Genomic DNA, 17,607 nt, shown 5'->3' on the forward strand with positions numbered 1-17,607 from the left:
GAGAATACAGCTCCGGGGCAGGCCACCCTCCTCCAGCCCTGGGCCAGACAGTGCAGCAATCTACACAGTTAGCCCTTTCATTGGGACAAACCTCCTCAAAGCCACTATTGCCTTCATAACCTGCCAAACCACCCAAGTGCAGAGGAGCAATTTAGGCTTGTTTGTTTTTGCCCTCTTACTGGACTACTGTGTTTTTGTAGCTCTTTTAAATAGGCTTGCCATCCAACAGCTACATTTGGATCTTGGAATACCTTGTTTCTTTCCAGCTCTTTGGATGAACACAGTAGTTGAATCATACCTTGCTTCAAACACACTGCCTTAAGGCCTTCAGCTCTGTACCTATCTGAGTACCTCCACCTCTGTGCACACCCTCTCTGATGGGAGCTTTCGCTGGCAGCCCCACTAACGAGCCGGGACCTTTATGAGTTGTGGACAGATCCCAGCAGCCTGTCCTGCACTGATTTGAGGGAAGGTAATGAGAATAATGAGCAAAGAGGGCTGAGGCAGTCTGGCTCTTGTCCAACTGGGCCCCCCTGCACCATGGGACACAGGACAGGCAGGCAGGGCACAAGGGGCCCTCATTACCAGGTCTGTTCACCCTATGGGGAGAGAGGGAGCAGGGAGCAGGGAGGGAGAGCAGAGGGCAGCGATGATGATGGATGAGGGAGCAGTAGGGTGTTTGCAGTGGACAGGTCTGAAAGGCAGGAGTGAGGCTCGTGCTTCGGACTGTTCAGAGGCCCAAGGTGTTGGCAGCATGATGGACTTTGTCAACAGCAGAGTCTGAAATGACCCCGTCAGTGTGAGCCTGCTTGAGATAACTGTACTCTTGCTCTATACAGGAGTATGTACAGGGAATATAATGTAAGATTATCAAAACCTTCCTGGTGACTTTTTTCAATTTCATTCAAGAGCAGGAAATAAGGAGCTGCTTGTGATTAATGCTTGAAGAGCAACAAGAATTAGAGGAAGTTTGTAATGAAACCTGTGACCAGTAAGTCACACAGGGCATGAGAATGTGCAGATATGTTTATAAAAGTGTCTGAATGATAGAACATACATGATTATAACTTTATGATTATGAATGTCTGGGCCAATTCATTACTTTTTTGGCCTGATGGTATCTGTTTTACAAAAGGGGAGAGTGGCCACTCAGTGTTTGCCTCTCTGAAACCGACCCTGAAATCGCCTCTGCCATTCTGAGCGGCTGGGGTTAGGAAAAAGTCCAACTTAAACAACTTTACCATCTGACACAGGGGAAGTGGAGCCGAGATGGCTAAAGATGGTGGTGGCTGGAGAGAGAGAGGGAAAAGAGGAAGGAGGGAGAGGGAGGGAGGGAGGGAAAGCACACTCCTGCAGTTTGTCTTATATAAATCTGAGGTTGTTTTCCTTTGCAGGAGATTAACATTATTTCCACACGGGCTCAGCAAATTACCTTGATGAGTGGGAACAAAGCAGAGGTGGGCAGCACTATAGCATGTAAAAACAGTGGAGAATGTGTAGAAATGGGTAGGAGCCCTGTTGTCTAGACCGGTCTGGGTAAGAAGAGGTTCAAATTGTACCAGCCCAGCATTTTGCACACTGGAAGCCTCCAGTCCCCCCATCACAGAAAAATGAACATTTGTATTAGCATGTTTTCCCGCACACGCCACTGAGTGGCTCCTGGTTAGGCAACGGTCACCTAATGAGAGAGCGTGACATTAAGGGGTGGAGTGGGTGAGGAAGGGGTTAAGCATGCTAGAGAGTGGAAACAGAAAGGGGGTGCTGCTGAAGTTGATAGACTCCAGATGTGTCTTTCAGATAAACGAAAGGAACGGGGTGTGTTTGTATTGCAAGCCTAGCTCAGTCGTGGCTCTGGGGGTTTATTGAAACAGCGAGCGAGCCCCCTCATAAGCCCATTACCAAATCGTACGCTTTATATGCCAGTAACTCTCTCTCATACACTCATTCGGGCAAACATGATATGGTTTCAATGGCGTTTTCCTCTGGAGGAACTTGAGCTTTCTCTGGACTTAACTTCCCCCCACTTCCGTCTGTGTTCCTTTTCTGCTTTATTTTTGCATCTCCTTTCTCCCAGCTCACTGGGTCTCTCACTGTTCCTCCCCTTTGACACTCTCAACATGCTGTAGTCCACCTACTGGCTGAAAATATCTTTTCATTGATAATTTCAATGAAAGGCGCTTGTTCCGCTTTCCTTCCCAATTATACATTGTTTCAACCTTCTCTCTTAACTTATTGTAAAGACTGATTGATGCAATTTGACAAAATACAACTGTTTTAATATTACTTCATAACTATTGTTAAGATCTGAGACCATTTTCTTTCTTCAGAAAACTGACACCTCTGACTCAGAGTCCTATTAAATCCATAAAATGACTTACATTTTTTCTGATGCTTTGCATGCTGGTAGGTCTCCTAAAAATCAACAGACTTCTCCTTTCGGCCACTCTAAAAGCCAGAACTGGACTCAATAATGGTCCATGGTTCCAGAGTTTTCCTTGGCAAAGTAATCTCCATCTCTTCTTGCTGCAGATTATAGAAACGTATAATCAACCCAGGAAATTCTACACTTCAAATAAAAAAGTGTATTGCTATTTCCGTATGGCGCTTTTAGGGCTGTGTAGTTGAATCCACAGTTTGTGTTACTGTCAGTCACGGGCAGACCTGAGGGCCTTATTGGTTCAAACCATATAGAGTAATAACAGTGGATGATCGTGTGGGGGTTGTCCAGATTTTAAAGGAAATATCCTAAGTATGTGTCCAGTGGTAATCCAAAAAACAGCAGTTTTATGAATACAATAAAAAAAAATGTATCTCGTGTCCTATAGACCTGGATGCACAAAAGGAATTAGTATCTGAATGAACACAGACATAAAGTTGATTAGGTCTATCCAATCTGAGAGGAACCAGAAAAAAAATAAAGAAAATAATCTGGGGAAGGGGCAGCAAAGCAGGAAATTAGTAGAAAAACAAGAGCTCGGCAGATCCTGGTTTCCTGTTTTAGGGGGAAGGCCAGAGTACGTTTGGGGCCTGTGTTACAGAGCCCCCATTGTGAGCAAGTGTGTTGAGGAGTAGGGAGGTGGGGTCTACGGGGCCATACACAGGGACGATTTTTCTTAGTGCTGAATCCCCGAACCCACCTGCCCCTCCCTACAGGGGAAAGCTAGCTAAAAAAAAAAAAAAAAAAAAAAAAAAAAAAGGAGAAAAAGGAAACTGTAAAAATAAACGAGCAAGGGCCTCTGCAAGAGACGCCAACCAGACAGGAAATGACACACGGCACAAAAATGGTCTCCACTGACCTTTGTCAGGAACCAAGGTACCAGTTAACCCCCTTTGCTTTTCTCCAACATACCTTTAATCCATAGACATATATGTTTCTGGCTTCAGAGTGGAGAAAAATACAACTATCGTTTACAAATTAGCCCTATAATACCAAGTCTTTCCATTCAAAAAAAATTCCAGCAACAGGAAATTCTTGATTCCAGTCTGGTGTTAATGAGTGGCCATTCCCTGGCTTCACTCATTTTCCCAGCTCCCTCCAGGGCCGGGGCCTTAACAATGTCAGCACTCCAGTCCCTGCTGCTGTGCTCCTGATAATGGAGCACTCCATGTCTGGGGCGCTTTACAGACCATGTCTTCATTATTACCCTCTCGCTGCCCTACAAGCACGTCGCTCCTCTCCAGTCTGCATGGGGCCCTGGTGCTCATCCCCTGTACCCACAGAGCGATGACTCTTCAGAATGGCAGAGGACCAGCCCCATTGATCAGGAGGAGTTTGGAGAGGAAAAAAAGACATTCTTAAAGGCAGCCTCTGGTGTTAGGCCCAGCGGTAGCAGACAAGGGCCCCTTTTGGGCTGGGAGTGAGCTCGAGTCTGTCACAATCCAATCATACAGGCCACATGTGGCGAAGGGTATAAAGCACAGCACTCAGAAGGTTACAAAGCATAACTCAAAAAGAAAGGCCATCGTCACCATAATAATGTGTCGCAACCAATCGTGTAGCTTTTCGAAGGAGGACATGCTGCAGAAAAATAGGATAATGAAAAAATTATAGCTACATTTGAAACTTCTTGGATTTTAGGCTGTGATATTTTCATGCCCTTTGAAGTATTTCTTGTCTCTTCTATTATCCTCTTGCTTGGTGACAACTGTTGTCATCAGTGTCAAGGCCTCTGAGCTGTGAAGCTGTTGTCAGAGAGGGCGCTGTCTACTGCAGAGGGCACACAGACAAGTCATCGCCTGAGTGGGAGGCCTGCTGGTGCTGCAGTTTATGGGTTTGAAATTAGACAGTACGGGCGAGTGCTGAACATGAGTTGACATTTGGGCCACACTGAGGTTAAGTGTTCGGCTAGTGCTTCAAGTCCTGTTGCGTCCTGGTGAGCTCCTTCACATTCCCCAGCTTGGTGATAAGAGAGTGTATCAGAGGTGCTGGATTGTTGATACTCTTCAGGCCAACACACACACAGCACTGTACCCTCTGACGCCGGACAGGAAATGCAGATGTTTGATGTGTATAGTTAGTTGAATATACAGCAGGTCATAAAGATCACTTTTTAAAAGGCTCACCTTCAGAAAGTTTAAGGAACTTATCAACTTCACTCTGTGACTGTTGGGCTCTCTGCATGATTCATGGGCATAAAACTTCTATGTCTATGTGTGTGTGTACAACTATCTTTATGAGAGCAACTTTGAGTTTTAGACCATTGCAGTGAAGACATTTTGGGACATTTGGCCAGTTCTTACTTTCTCAAAGCATTCAGAGGGCTGTTTGAGGGTTAAAATTTGGTTTAAGGGTTAAGGCTAGAATTTGGTTTAGGTTGGGGTAAGGGTTGGAGTCGGGCACTTAGTTATGATGGTTAAGGTTAGGGTAAGTGGCAACAGAATGCATTATGTCAATGAATGACCTCACAAAGATAGCCATGCAAACATGTGTGTATGTGTTTGTGTGTGGCCTGGTGCAGATTATAGCTTGGATCATGCATCTATGTGTCACAGTAAGTCTCTTGGTAAAACTATATCTAGCTCCTCTAAGAACAGCAAAATCAGCTTGTGTGTTTGTTTGCATGTTTATGTGTGTTTAAGTTATGTTTGTTTAATTTATTGTTTATTGTATTGCCTATTGACTATTTACTTTTGACAATTTTACTGACATTGAGATCTCTAATCCAAGAGAGACCTAGAGAGAGATAGTTCAGCAGAAGATGAAATACAAACACAAATAGTACCTCCTGATAGTTCACTTATGCGAATTTTAACATTTATACTTGGAAAGGGATTTTAAACATCTTAAAATCCAGCAATGCGGAATTTCAGTTTTTTTTTTAATTCATTAAATGTGTTAAAGATTCCAGAAAACAGTCTTTCTAAATAAATGTAATATTCCCACGTGGCTATGTTAGTTAGTGAGTCTTGAGATATGCTCCAGGAGACTAGGAAAGATGTACAATAGTTTGTAAGTAAGTTATGACAATAAATTACATTTAAGAATATACTCATAAAAAAAAGAATAAAAGCATAGTGTGCATCTTTTTGAGAATGAGACCCATATCCTTGATGAGTAGGAAATGTATCTCTCATTTATCACCTGTAATAAAATGCAATACACAAGGATCAATGGCATGATGTTATGTTAGAGTGACATAAGAAGCATTTGAATACAAGATATCCCCACCCTCAGCTCATCCCATCACATAGCCCACTGACATCTCATACATTCACACAAGGGGGCTTAAATTTGGGCACATGGTTAAGTTTAAGAAAAGATTGTGGTTTGGGTTTAAATGAGTAATTTTACTGAAGTAATGTTACTTGTGTCACATAACTTAAATGCATTATGTAATTAACTTACTTGCCTTACTTTTTACTTCATCACATCACCTCCTTCTTTGGCATAGGTCGTCACAATGCCAAAGCCAAATGGGCTTGTGCGTATCTCTCTGACACTCGACAGCTTTGACGAAACAGCAGTATTTGACGCCCTGGTTATGAGAACGATCTGATATCTCTGTGTGCAAGAACAAACATGACAAAATGTGTGGTTTAATCTTTACCTTTTGAGACTAATGAAACACAAAGTTTGAGCAAAAGATCACCATCTAGTTACTGAATCGGGATTTGGTCTTTATATAGGCTCTGCCTTACACTTGCAGCATCATTCTAATCCAATGGTAAATGTATGTTTGAGTGCATATACTGAAGGTCAGTGTCACACAGCAAACGCATGCTTTTGTGTGTGTGTGTGTGTGTGTGTGTGTGTGTGTGTGTGTGTGTGTGTGTGTGTGTGTGTGTGTGTGTGTGTGTGTGTGTGTGTGTGTGTGTGTGTGTGTGTGTGTGTGTGTGTGTGTGTGTGAAAAGGACAGGGAGGGAGGGAGAGACGGACCTCAGAGAGAGGAAATAGTGGGCAGTGCCTCGTCTTTCAGCGCCGCACTAATGAGCCCCGGGACACACAGACTGGAAACAGCAGTATTGTTCTCGCCTCCCGCCCTGGTCAACAAATGCTATAGAGCTACTGACACACAGAAACACATGTATATTCAGAGTGGGACACGAGCACACAAAGATTACCACATACATTGTGACAGACCCCCGAGGCCACACGTACACATAGTAACACACTGACTCCTCTTTGATTTGATTGGGAAAATGTGTGCAGAGTTGTTGTTTTTTTTACTTCTTTGTCAAAATCATAGAGGTGGAAATATTTCCACCTTTTTAAAAAGCTATGAAATTGTTGCAAAAGGTTCTGTCTGACGAGCTGGCATGCAGTGCTGTCCGAGGCGACACGACACACGCCTGTTGGTCTGAGGCCAGGGATTTTTTTTTTTTTTTTTTTCTTTATCATTATAACCTGTCTCCAATCCAAATATGAGCGATGGCTTGGAGAGACCAATCGCAAAACCCCTGATCTTTCGACTGTATCCCAGCCATACCACACGGTGTAATTTGTTGCTGGAAGCCATTTTCTTAAATCTTAACTCTCCTTGCCCTAGTTTGACCAAAAAAAAGCTCATCTCTTGGAAAGTGGACAAAACAATGGTTAGGAGATGCCTAGGGTTGCACATGGTGTGAGGCAGCATGGGGAAGAGCGGTGATGACAAATGATCTTTGCGGAAAACAGGACCGGAAAGTCCCCTGAGGTATTCTTTACCAACGAGGCATCTTGGTTAAAAGATAAATACAGCCACTGCAGTGACGCTTGTGAACTCCTGTAAGGAAATCCTCCCCTGCGACTGGTTCGATGGGAGCTTAAATGTTTCATGCTGCAGGAACATGGATCGCATGTCCTGTCCATAACCATCCATCTCCTGACCTGATTTAACCTTGCTATTCCCACCTGGCCAATAAAAAACTTGGATTCAAAATCAAATGCAGGTTCGCTGATGGAGAGGTTCATCTGGCTGAATAGTTTAACACATGGGTGTGGGTGTGGACGGGGAAAAGGATGGAGATAAGTGCAGCAGGCAGTGTGAAATTAGATCTTCAAAGGCAGCTGCAGGAAGGAATATAGTTTGCATTGGTGAAGTTTATCGTGGGAAGAGACACTTTAAAACAAACAGAAAAATAACAGAACCTCTTGCTTGCAGTTTTAGACTCCACTAATATTTTATGTGGTTGTGTATCTATCTGTGTGTGAGGTATCCTGCTGGGTCCTGCTGGAGGAGGCATGTTCCCCCTCCACTTCATTTTAAATTTGAAAATGCGTTCTCTGAAAGTGTTTAAAGAATTGTTCATTAATAAGCTTTCTTTCAGTAAGACAAGAAAACTGTTCCCACTCTTGGGTCCATACTTCTACCAAAAACCAAAAAATCTAAGTGTAAAAACAATAATTTGCTGATTTCCTTGGGGTTCTTCTGTGCAAACCTACTTCTTGGCTTTGAGTGGAAACTTCCTGGAATCTCTGCTACTTGCTTAACAAATATACTGCAGGCCAAGAACTACACAGTACCCCCCTTTTAAAATGCAGCTGTCATCTTTACACTTTGGTTTTTGTAAGGAATAAACAAACAAGAGTTACCTTGTAAATTAGTGAACTTTAGTGGTTTTTAGGGCACACCCTGGCTAGCTGTTTAACCCCTGATTACATTATGTAAATTTTGAACTATACCTTCGTCAGCATCGTCTCTACATTTCTCAGTGATCTAATATTTTCTCTCTCCCCAGGGACCTCAAGCACAACTTAATCAGCACCATCATGCCAGGAGCCTTCCACGGCCTGTCTGAGCTTCGGAAACTGTAAGTAGATATTTGCAGGATTCACATTAACACAAATTGTAAAAGATTTTTTTAATTCATTTAATTTTTAATTGAAATGTTTGGTATGAAACAGATGATGGAGTTCAGTTTTATTTATGATTGTTTACCAGATCGACAGTAGCTGAGACAAACCCACATCTAAACTGTTTTGGCAGCTCATGGCAGATGTCATGTTATATTGAGCTCCTGGTGTTAGCGTGAACATAAAGGCCTCCTTCACTAAATGTTTCTGGGCTCTGGGATGTCATGTCTTTGGCCCGCTTCATCTCTGAGGTAACCTCAGTGCTGCGCTCAGGCTCCTCGCACATCACTGAATGTGGCAAGGCGGCTGTTTGCAGCCGCTAGCTGCTCACTCCCGGTGTTTTTGGACACAGAGGTCTGGTTGCAGCGTGGTTCGAAAAACTGTTCGTCTGGGCTGCACCGCGTGACTCCCAGTCCCTCCTCCCCCTACTTGTGTTTTCCCTGCAAGGTCTGGGGCTTCTCAAAACAAACAGGGGGAGATAAACACATGCTCTGGACAGCTCTCTACTGGGTCGTGTCAGAGGTGCAACAGAGCAGATCCCTCTCTGGCTGCAGCTATACATCACACTCAGAGGTGGACAGCAGAACAGGGGCCCTGCTTATACCCCACTGCTGATAATTTTTTACCCAGGTCCCATGGAGGCCTGATAAGAGAAAGTGGGACTGTTAGCCTGCTTATTCAAATTCTTAACTTTCTAAGGCTTGGAAAATATAATTGCATATTGTAGTAGAATTTAATATAAAGGTACTAGAGGCAAAGAAAACTCTTAATTGCTACTTATTTAATCATTAAGACTGTGAAAGAGGTCCTGCAAAGTTTTACTGGTAGGCTATGTTGTATGGATATGTCATATTTAATCAGAAAGAGACAACACATCCCAATCTGCGGCTGAGTGGTCGAGACAAGCCCTCTTAGTTTGAAAATAACCAACACATTCCTTTGTCTCTTCACACTTTTAGCGAGCTTTCCAACAACCGCATCGGCTGCCTGACTGCAGACATGTTCCAGGGGCTGACCAATCTCACTAAACTGTAAGAGATAGATGAATTGATTCCATAAAAATATTGTACTCTCCGAGTTGTGTTGAAGCTATTGAGTTAACATGTCTGATATGTGTTGTTAGAAACCTCTCTGGCAACATCATATCGACCTTGGATCCTGGAGTGTTCGAGGAGCTGCCGTCCCTCAAGCTAGTGTGAGTATTAAACTTTGTCGGCACTTTAAATTAACTCTCACATCATATAATTTAATATGAATACAACAGTAAATATTCTAGACAAAAATAACATTTAGTTTTCAGTTCATGTTTATTTTGAACTGTGTTTTCAATGGCTTCAAGTCTGTATGAAAACTCAATTAAGCCAGAGGGATGTATTTCACATGCATTTATTTAAATCTTGTTTTTTTTTCATCTTCACATGGTTTATAGCTGAAAGCATATTACTTTGGCTTTTATAAATCAGAAGATAAGTCTGTCACTAAACATTTCAGATCTGCTGGTGCTTATTTTTTATGTACATTACTGCCTATCCTAAAAAAAAAAAAAAAAAAAGTGAGTCAATCAATATTAGGTTGCAAATAATAAACCTGTTATATGTAATGGCTGTATCTCAACATTGGGTATCCCTTAAAAAAAATCTAGCCTTTTAGTATTTTTCATGTTAAGGGATGTTGATGCTGTAATAAACAACAAGAGCTAAAACTGTATCTGAGCATTGAGTGCTATCTGAAAACTCTTCCATGATAAATAACCATTATTTCTCCCTCCAGGAACTTCAACTCGGACTACCTGTCATGTGACTGCAGCTTACGTTGGGTCCCGGGCTTCTTCCGCAGCAGTTCAGCGCGGCTGGGGGACGAAACCCTGTGTGCCTACCCACGGAGCCTGAAGGGAAAGCCCCTGCGTGGACTGAGGGAGAGCCAGCTAAGCTGTGGTGAGAGCCTGGCTACAGTGAGGCATATGAATGAGGCAGTTTATCACTTTATTTCGGAGAACATTGGACTAACAATAACAATGCACTCTTAATAACATTCGAGATCTTCTCAAGCTGTTTTAAGAACTGATAGACCCAAAGGGTTGACAGAAATTCATCCCTGCAGCTTAGCAGGAACATATTTCTGAAACTATCAGCGGGCTATGTTGACAGCTAATCCTGTGGGTTGCATTTACGAATTGTTGCAGTCTGCATCCAATCAGCTCTAGAACAGCAGACTCATTATAGCTTCTGTGGAAACATTTAGCTGAGGTTGGGTAATGAGAGAGCAGCAGAAATAATTCCGAGTGATGTGTAACGGTCACATCTGTGTCTCTTCTCACCATGTCGCTCAGAGGGTCCTCTGGAGCTCCACACCCTGTCGCTGCTGCCGTCCAAGCGTCAGGTGGTCTTCAAAGGCGACCGGCTGCCCTTCCACTGCACCGCTGCTTTGGTGGACAAGATCACCACCTTGCATTGGCGTCACAACAGTCAGCTGGTGACCTCTGACCCTGAAATGGGTGTCCAGCTAGAGAACAGCGTGTTGCATGACTGCACCTTCATCACCAGGTGCAGTAACCAGAGCTATACAGGCTCTCTGAGTGCTGTCTGATGATGCTGCCTTTTCTTCACGATTAAAACATTTTTGTGCAAAAACAATACTGAGTGAATAAAAAAATAAAAATAATGTTTTACTCATTAGGACAGTATGTGGGAATAATGTGTTATAATGTGCTGTCCTCATCATCTTCCTCCAGTGAGCTTATTCTATTCAACGTACATGTGGAGGCGAGTGGAGAGTGGGAGTGTGTGGTTTCTACTGGGCGGGGCAATACCTCTCACACTGTTGAAATAGTGGTGGTGGAGAACAGTGCCTCCTTCTGTCCAGAAGACAAAGTTGTCAACAACCGTGGGGACTTCAGGTTAGTTTCAATATTTTGTAATATATTATATATTGCACTGTACACATTATATTGTATAAATTAATGCAGAACTAAATATTCATCCGTGGTTTTAATCCCTAGGTGGCCAAGAACTCTGGCAGGCATCACCTCTCATCAGTACTGTCTGCAGCTGCGTTACCCTTCCCTGTCTGTCGAGGGTGGCATGGAGCAGAAAAAAGCCTCCAGATACTGTGACCGGTCTGGGAAGTGGCAGGACGGTGACTACTCCGACTGTCACTACACCAATGGCATCACTCGCGTCCTGCACACCTTCATTCTGGTCAGTGCCACAGTGCATGGTTCCTGTTCAATAAACACCATGTAGATTCAGTGCCATGAGGTGACACCTTATCACTGTATTTTTGCTCTTAAATTTCAGAGGCCCATCAATGCATCCAACGCGGTCACAGTGGCACATCAAGTGCGTACATACACCCTGGAGACTGCAGGTTTCACTGACTCTGTAGATGTGATGTACGTGGCACAAATTCTGGAAAAGTTTATGGAATATGTCCGACAGCTGCGAGAGGTGAGTAAGCTTTTAATGCTGATATAAAAGGTTGTTTTTTTTACAGGTACGTCTGTGATGTTACCATCCTTTTACATTTCTGTGTGTGTGTTTGTTCCAGTTGTCGGAGGTGATGGTCGAGATGGGCAGTAACCTGATGCAAATAGATGACAAGATCCTCGCCCTCGCCCAGAGAGAGAAGAGAGCCTGTAGCTCCATAGTCTACTCTCTAGAGACACTGGCATGGCCTCAGCTGCACAGTCATGCTCAAGACTTTTCTATGGTGGGGACGATCAACCTGTTTTTTTGTCATTTTAAGCTTTTTGTTAACAGAGCAAGTAGAGCTTCTTAACAATTACACCAAATATATATACAGTTAATTGTGACAGCAGAAAATAACGAGTAATTTATGAAATTTGGGAGTTGAATGTAATTGCAACTTTGCTGTAAAGATGGAAAAACTCCTTACCAAAGTTGATATGTACAGGTATCTAAGAACATTGTGATGGAGGCCCACCTAATTCGACCAGCCCACTTCACTGGTATAACCTGCACTGCATATCAGCGTCGTGAGGTGTTGACGGGAAGCCCGGGAATGGAAATGCCAGAGTCTGTCCATGAGCAGCCGCTTCATTTCCGCTGCAGTACTGGCTCCCATAACACCTCCCTCAACAATTTTCCCCTGAAGGTGAATGATAAGTATTCCTTCTCCCATTGTTCCCTCGTTTATTAGATACTGTGCCATTAGTTACCAATTTTATCTACATTGACAGTTATCGAGGTTCAATAGTGGATTTCAACTAATATATGATTTGCATGCATCTCATGTTTTATTTTTCCAGAATTGTGTGGCGCTGGCCTCTGTGACTCTTCCAGCTACTCTGTTTCCTCCTGATGCTACTGCAGACTGTAAGCTGCAGTTTGTAGCCTTCCGAACTGGCAGCTTTTTTCCTCTGACTGGGAACTCAAGCAACACGGTTGAACACTCCCAGAAGACGGAGTGTCAACACTCCTGTCATGTTTGTAGGCCTTGGTAAGGAAGTATAAAAAAAAAATGTTTTAAACTAATCAAGCAAAAATAAATAAATATGAAATTTCTTCAATCCATCTTCAGAGTTGTGCCCTAGTCTCGGTTGACTGTAATGCTTTTCTTATGGTAGCATTGTATGTGATGTCATATCTTGTCTATGCCATTTCCCATTTTTTTGTCAAAAAGTAATATAAAAACATGAGTCAGGTGAAAGGAAGGTAGAAAAATTATCATAAATGGACTTAACTAAAATACAAATAAATTTACAAACATTTTTGCCTGAATTTTCAATTTAATGCACATCAGTGTAGTTTTGTATTGATAATTTCATTCCTCCCTGTGACAGATGGTTGCAGCATATGGAACTACTCGGAACCCATCTGGGTGTCACTGCGACACTTGTCCCCTGGCACTGATGCCGTGGCAGCACAGTGGAGCCTTCAGGGACTGGACAGGCAGGGAGGCTGGAGCCAGGAGGGCTGTCAGCTGGTCCACAGTGACGGCAGCACCTCCACGATGCGCTGCTCTCTGCTTAGCAACTATGCTGTGCTGCAGGTAGTACAGCGTTGAATATTTAATCATTCAGTCGCTGAGGTTGAATGTGTCTTTCATTTGACTTGTGTGATTTTTTTTTCTAGGAGGTGCCTGATTTCCCCAACTCTACACACATCTCTGTAAAGGCGCTCCACCCTATGGTCTATGCCTGCACTGCAGTGCTCCTCCTTTGCCTTTTCACCATCATCATCACACATATCCTGCACCACAGGTACTGTAGTGTACATGCAACACATGTGTTGCTGCTATTGGGTATTTGTTTCCTCTTGTCATTAGTTGTTTCTGTGCTCCTACAGTTCGATTCACATATCGAGAAAAAGTTGGCACACACTGCTGAATACCTGCTTCCACGTCGCCATGACAACAGCAATCTATGCAGGGGGCATAAGCTTGACCAGCTATCCAGTAGTTTGTCAAGCAGTAAGTTATTGAATTTGCACAGTTTCATAATTTTTGGACTTTATCTATTTTTAATGGCATGTAAGCTTGATGACTGATCTGACTGCATCTACATGACAGGTGGGCATTGCTCTGCATTACTCCTCGCTGTCGACCCTGCTGTGGATTGGAGTCAGTGCCAGGGTCATTTACAAAGAGGCTCTGTGGAGAATGCCACGGCAGCCGGAGGGAGAGCCTCTTGCTCCACCTACTCAGAGACCTATGCTCAGGTCAGTGAGCAAGCCACAACTCACTTTCGCCCACATCCTGCACCTTGAGATTATTGTTTGCTGTCAATACGGTTTATGTTTTAGACAGATGCAGGACTTCTTGTGCATGGCCACCCAAACTGCGCACCAACAGAGGCGGTCATTGTGCCCAACAACCAAAGTCCCTCTGTTTTTTAGAAACTTTGTGGGGGCATAACAGAGTATGGGGGAAAAAAGCCATGAGGCCAGAGCAGTGGAGGGGAGGAAAGTCTGAGAACAACACAACAGAAGATGTGAAAGTTGTCATAAATCTGAACAGGGTGATTCAAGCGATGTCTTTTCCAATATTCCCTTCTATATCTGGTCCCGCTTTCCTGCCCCTGTGATCTGGAAGCTGCAGTGCCCCTGACCTCACGGGACCTCCAGCCAGTCCCTTTGTTGCCCACTCAGCCATATGGGACCAGGCTGCAATAAATCACATACTTCTGCTGTCAATATTGACCCTTGTAACACTCTGCCCACAAAGAGAAAGATCACACAGCGATGTTCAGATTATAGACAGCCAGAGACATTAAAACACAAAAAGGAAAATTACAATGTCATGCACACTTGAAAAACATCATAGCATCCAAAGGTCATAGAGCGTCGCTGTGACACAGACAAGAACTGTTTTTCACTTCTGAGACTGAAGCTAGGAGCTTACGTTTAACATGTTTTCTCTGTTATTCAAGGTTTTATTTGATAGCTGATGGAGTTCCTCTTATCATTTGTGGGATCACTGCTGCTGTCAATGTCAACAACTATGGAGACAACAGCTCTTAGTAAGTGCTTCTCTTTTTATTCTGCAGGCATTGTGCCTTTGACTTTGTCTTGTGTTGTTGGTGCTGTAGTGAATAATTCTCTGAGATTTGTTGAATACACAAAGATGTCCTTGTTTTGCACTGACTCCTCGGCTGTCTTTTCTGCCTATTGCAGCTGCTGGCTTGTCTGGCGCTCCAGTCTGGGGTCTTTCTTTGTCCCTGCTGGCCTAGCGGTGTTGGTGACCTGGATCTATTTCCTGTGCACTGTGTTTCGCCTGAGGCACCGTGTGGCCAAAGAATGCACAGGAACCACGCTGTCCTCTCCTGTGACTGAGAGCCATCCTGCGCTGGCAGGAAGCACCAGCCTGCTCTCCACAGACTCCGTGGTGGGAACTATAAACCCAGTTGTGCCTCCAGAGGACCAGTACTCCCTGAAGACACAGTTCTCTGTGTTGGTGGCCACCCACTTCCTGTTTGTGGTTCTGTGGTGTTGTGGAGCCATGGCAATGTGGCTAACAGGCCACACCAGCTTGTTGTTCAGCTGTCTTTATGGAATGACTGCCATAGTTTTGGGGGTGTTCCTGGTGGTGCACCACTGTTTCCGACGTCTGGATGTTCAGGCCTCATGGCTGGCTTGTTGCCCTGGCAACCGACGCTCCCATCACATTTCTACTTACACACACACCTGCACCACCGGGAGTGGAGTGCAGACGTCTGAGCAGGGATCCCAGCTTTTCATCAACTGCCATCCTCCCGGTGACTCTCACAACTCATCATCAGCCAGATCATCATCGACGCCAAGCGGGATCAGCAGCGTGGGCCCGGGGCCCTGCAAGCTCACCAACCTGCTACAGGTGGCACAAGAAAATCCAAACAATACTTCACGTGTCCCTGCAGGCAACAACACTGTCACCAGCAATGACAACATCACCAAGCCAACAAACAATATTCTGCCTACCATTAACTCTGCTGCCCCAGTGCATCCCCAGAGAAGGAAAGTGAGTAGCAGAACTAAACAAGGAAGTAGTCAGTATTATCATCGGGGTGAGGGCAGAGGTCACTATCGTCTCAAAGCTCTAAGGGCTGCTGGAGGCGGAAGTCTTGGAGCTTTAGGACCCACAGGGTTAGACCACCTCAGTTCATCACATGCTGTTTACAAACAGGCCACGAGTGAGAATGGCAGCATCCACCACAGCCTCTCAGAGAACCAGGCCAGCCCCCTGACAAATGGGAAACGGGTGGGAGAGTCGATGGCCACCAGCCCGTCGGAGGGAAGTGACGGGGGCAGCAGCGGGAGTCGTAAACCGTTCCCCCTGCTGCCGTCTATGGCCAGCAGAGTGGGCATGCACGGTGCTCAGAGACGATGTGCCAGCAGAGACAATTTGAAACTGGCAGCATCCGCAGAGCGCGAAACCAAACGCTGCTCCTACCCTTTGAACAGTGTCACCACCACTGTGCCAGGGGCCGCAGCCCCTAATGGCACTCTGAAAAACTCAGTGCTCGAGCTGGAGCAGGACATGAGTGGCACAGACCAATCCCAGAGCTCTGTTGGAATGAAGAGTGGTTTGTGGAAAAGTGAAACCACAGTATAAACTATACTTACATGTGAACATCTATGCATGACCTTAATGAACTCTTAAATGGCTAGGTTATGTTTTAATGGTCTCTTAATAATTATATAATTTAAGATATAATATCACGAAGGCATCCAGGACCTTAAACTGGTACTTTTGCCTCTGTAGCATTGTAAGAGTTTGCTGTGAAAGGGTAAAAAAAAATAAGGCAGGTTTTTTTTTTATTGTCATTTTCAAACATAAGATACGCTCTTATTTTATTCACTTTCCAAAACAAATGTACAAGATATTTCTGAAATTGGCATATAATGTTGATTTTGGATCTCTAATGAAAGCTTTATTGTTTTAGGCGTGATTTTTCTATGCATATCAACTATAGCATGAAATGGAATACAAGATGGTCTATTTCCAAAATACAGCTAGATGCATTTAATCTGTGGACAACTTTTCACCCTTATGTTTGCTTCAAGTAATTGTTTGTGTATGCTCATGTATGCACTTAGATGTTTTTTCGTGTGTATGTGTGTGTGAGTATTTGTGTGAGTGTGTGGGTGTGTGTTCGCACGCAAGGTTGGAGAGGATTTGCATGAATGTGGCTGTACAGAATCTGAGTGAATTAAAAACGCAGTGCGAGACTTTTGATGAGAGAAAATGTTTCCTTTGTTTCTATATATCAGCAATGATACAGATTCCCATGTGTGACAAATTCATGGGGGGAAATATTTGGCTTTGTCATATCCAACCACAATCTTTACTTTTAGCAGAGGAACTTTTTTGAACTAATGCCTCAATGACTGCCCCCTCCTGGATAGCAGAGGAACTTTTCACTCATTGTTAGGGATTAAAAATGTTTTAGCCTCACAAATTAGCAACATCTGGTGTTTTACAGTGGCATACTTATCTAACCCAAGTCGACTTAAAAGTAAACTATAATCTTAGTGTAGTGATTTATGCGCATGTCCAAAATTCAAACAGTAATTTGCCGACACAGTGGAGGACATTTACAAAGGCCTGAAGCCATACTTCTGCTTTTTAATCAGTTTGACACACTTGCAATTTAGGAAATAACATTAACAGGAAATAGCATTTCTACTATGCAGCTTATCGTCATGGCATTTTCCGTTGTTCATTTTGCCACATACTGGATGTTGTTACTCTTGAGTGTTTTAATATGGTCAAGCTGCAGTGTACATTCTGTGCAGTACGAGCTTATTCTGATCCTCCTATGGAAAACAAATATACACATTAAGGTAGAATTGTCTAACATGATTCAGTCTAAATTTCAGGAGGTACATAAAGGTCTA

At 43.7% G+C, this 17,607-nt stretch overlaps 1 protein-coding gene across 1 annotated transcript in view; it reads left to right on the plus strand.

Moving 5' to 3' along the window:
- adgra2 (adhesion G protein-coupled receptor A2) overlaps positions 1-16,943 on the plus strand; it is a 38,649-nt gene extending 21,706 nt beyond the window's left edge. The window contains 18 exon segments of the mRNA XM_069699780.1: positions 8,158-8,229; positions 9,232-9,303; positions 9,396-9,467; positions 10,043-10,206; positions 10,602-10,815; positions 11,004-11,168; positions 11,271-11,469; positions 11,569-11,718; positions 11,819-11,980; positions 12,185-12,385; positions 12,540-12,680; positions 12,682-12,730; positions 13,074-13,282; positions 13,366-13,493; positions 13,579-13,702; positions 13,802-13,950; positions 14,661-14,750; positions 14,905-16,943. Coding sequence (XP_069555881.1) covers positions 8,158-8,229; positions 9,232-9,303; positions 9,396-9,467; positions 10,043-10,206; positions 10,602-10,815; positions 11,004-11,168; positions 11,271-11,469; positions 11,569-11,718; positions 11,819-11,980; positions 12,185-12,385; positions 12,540-12,680; positions 12,682-12,730; positions 13,074-13,282; positions 13,366-13,493; positions 13,579-13,702; positions 13,802-13,950; positions 14,661-14,750; positions 14,905-16,321 — 3,778 coding nt within the window. The 3' untranslated portion in view covers positions 16,322-16,943.
- Positions 16,944-17,607: the final 664 nt, after the last annotated feature.

This window comes from Brachyistius frenatus, unplaced genomic scaffold (assembly GCF_029030835.1).
Source record: "Brachyistius frenatus isolate BFR_SWC_R1_liver_20210118 unplaced genomic scaffold, ASM2903083v1 Contig_31, whole genome shotgun sequence".
NCBI classification, from domain to species: Eukaryota; Metazoa; Chordata; class Actinopteri; family Embiotocidae; genus Brachyistius; species Brachyistius frenatus.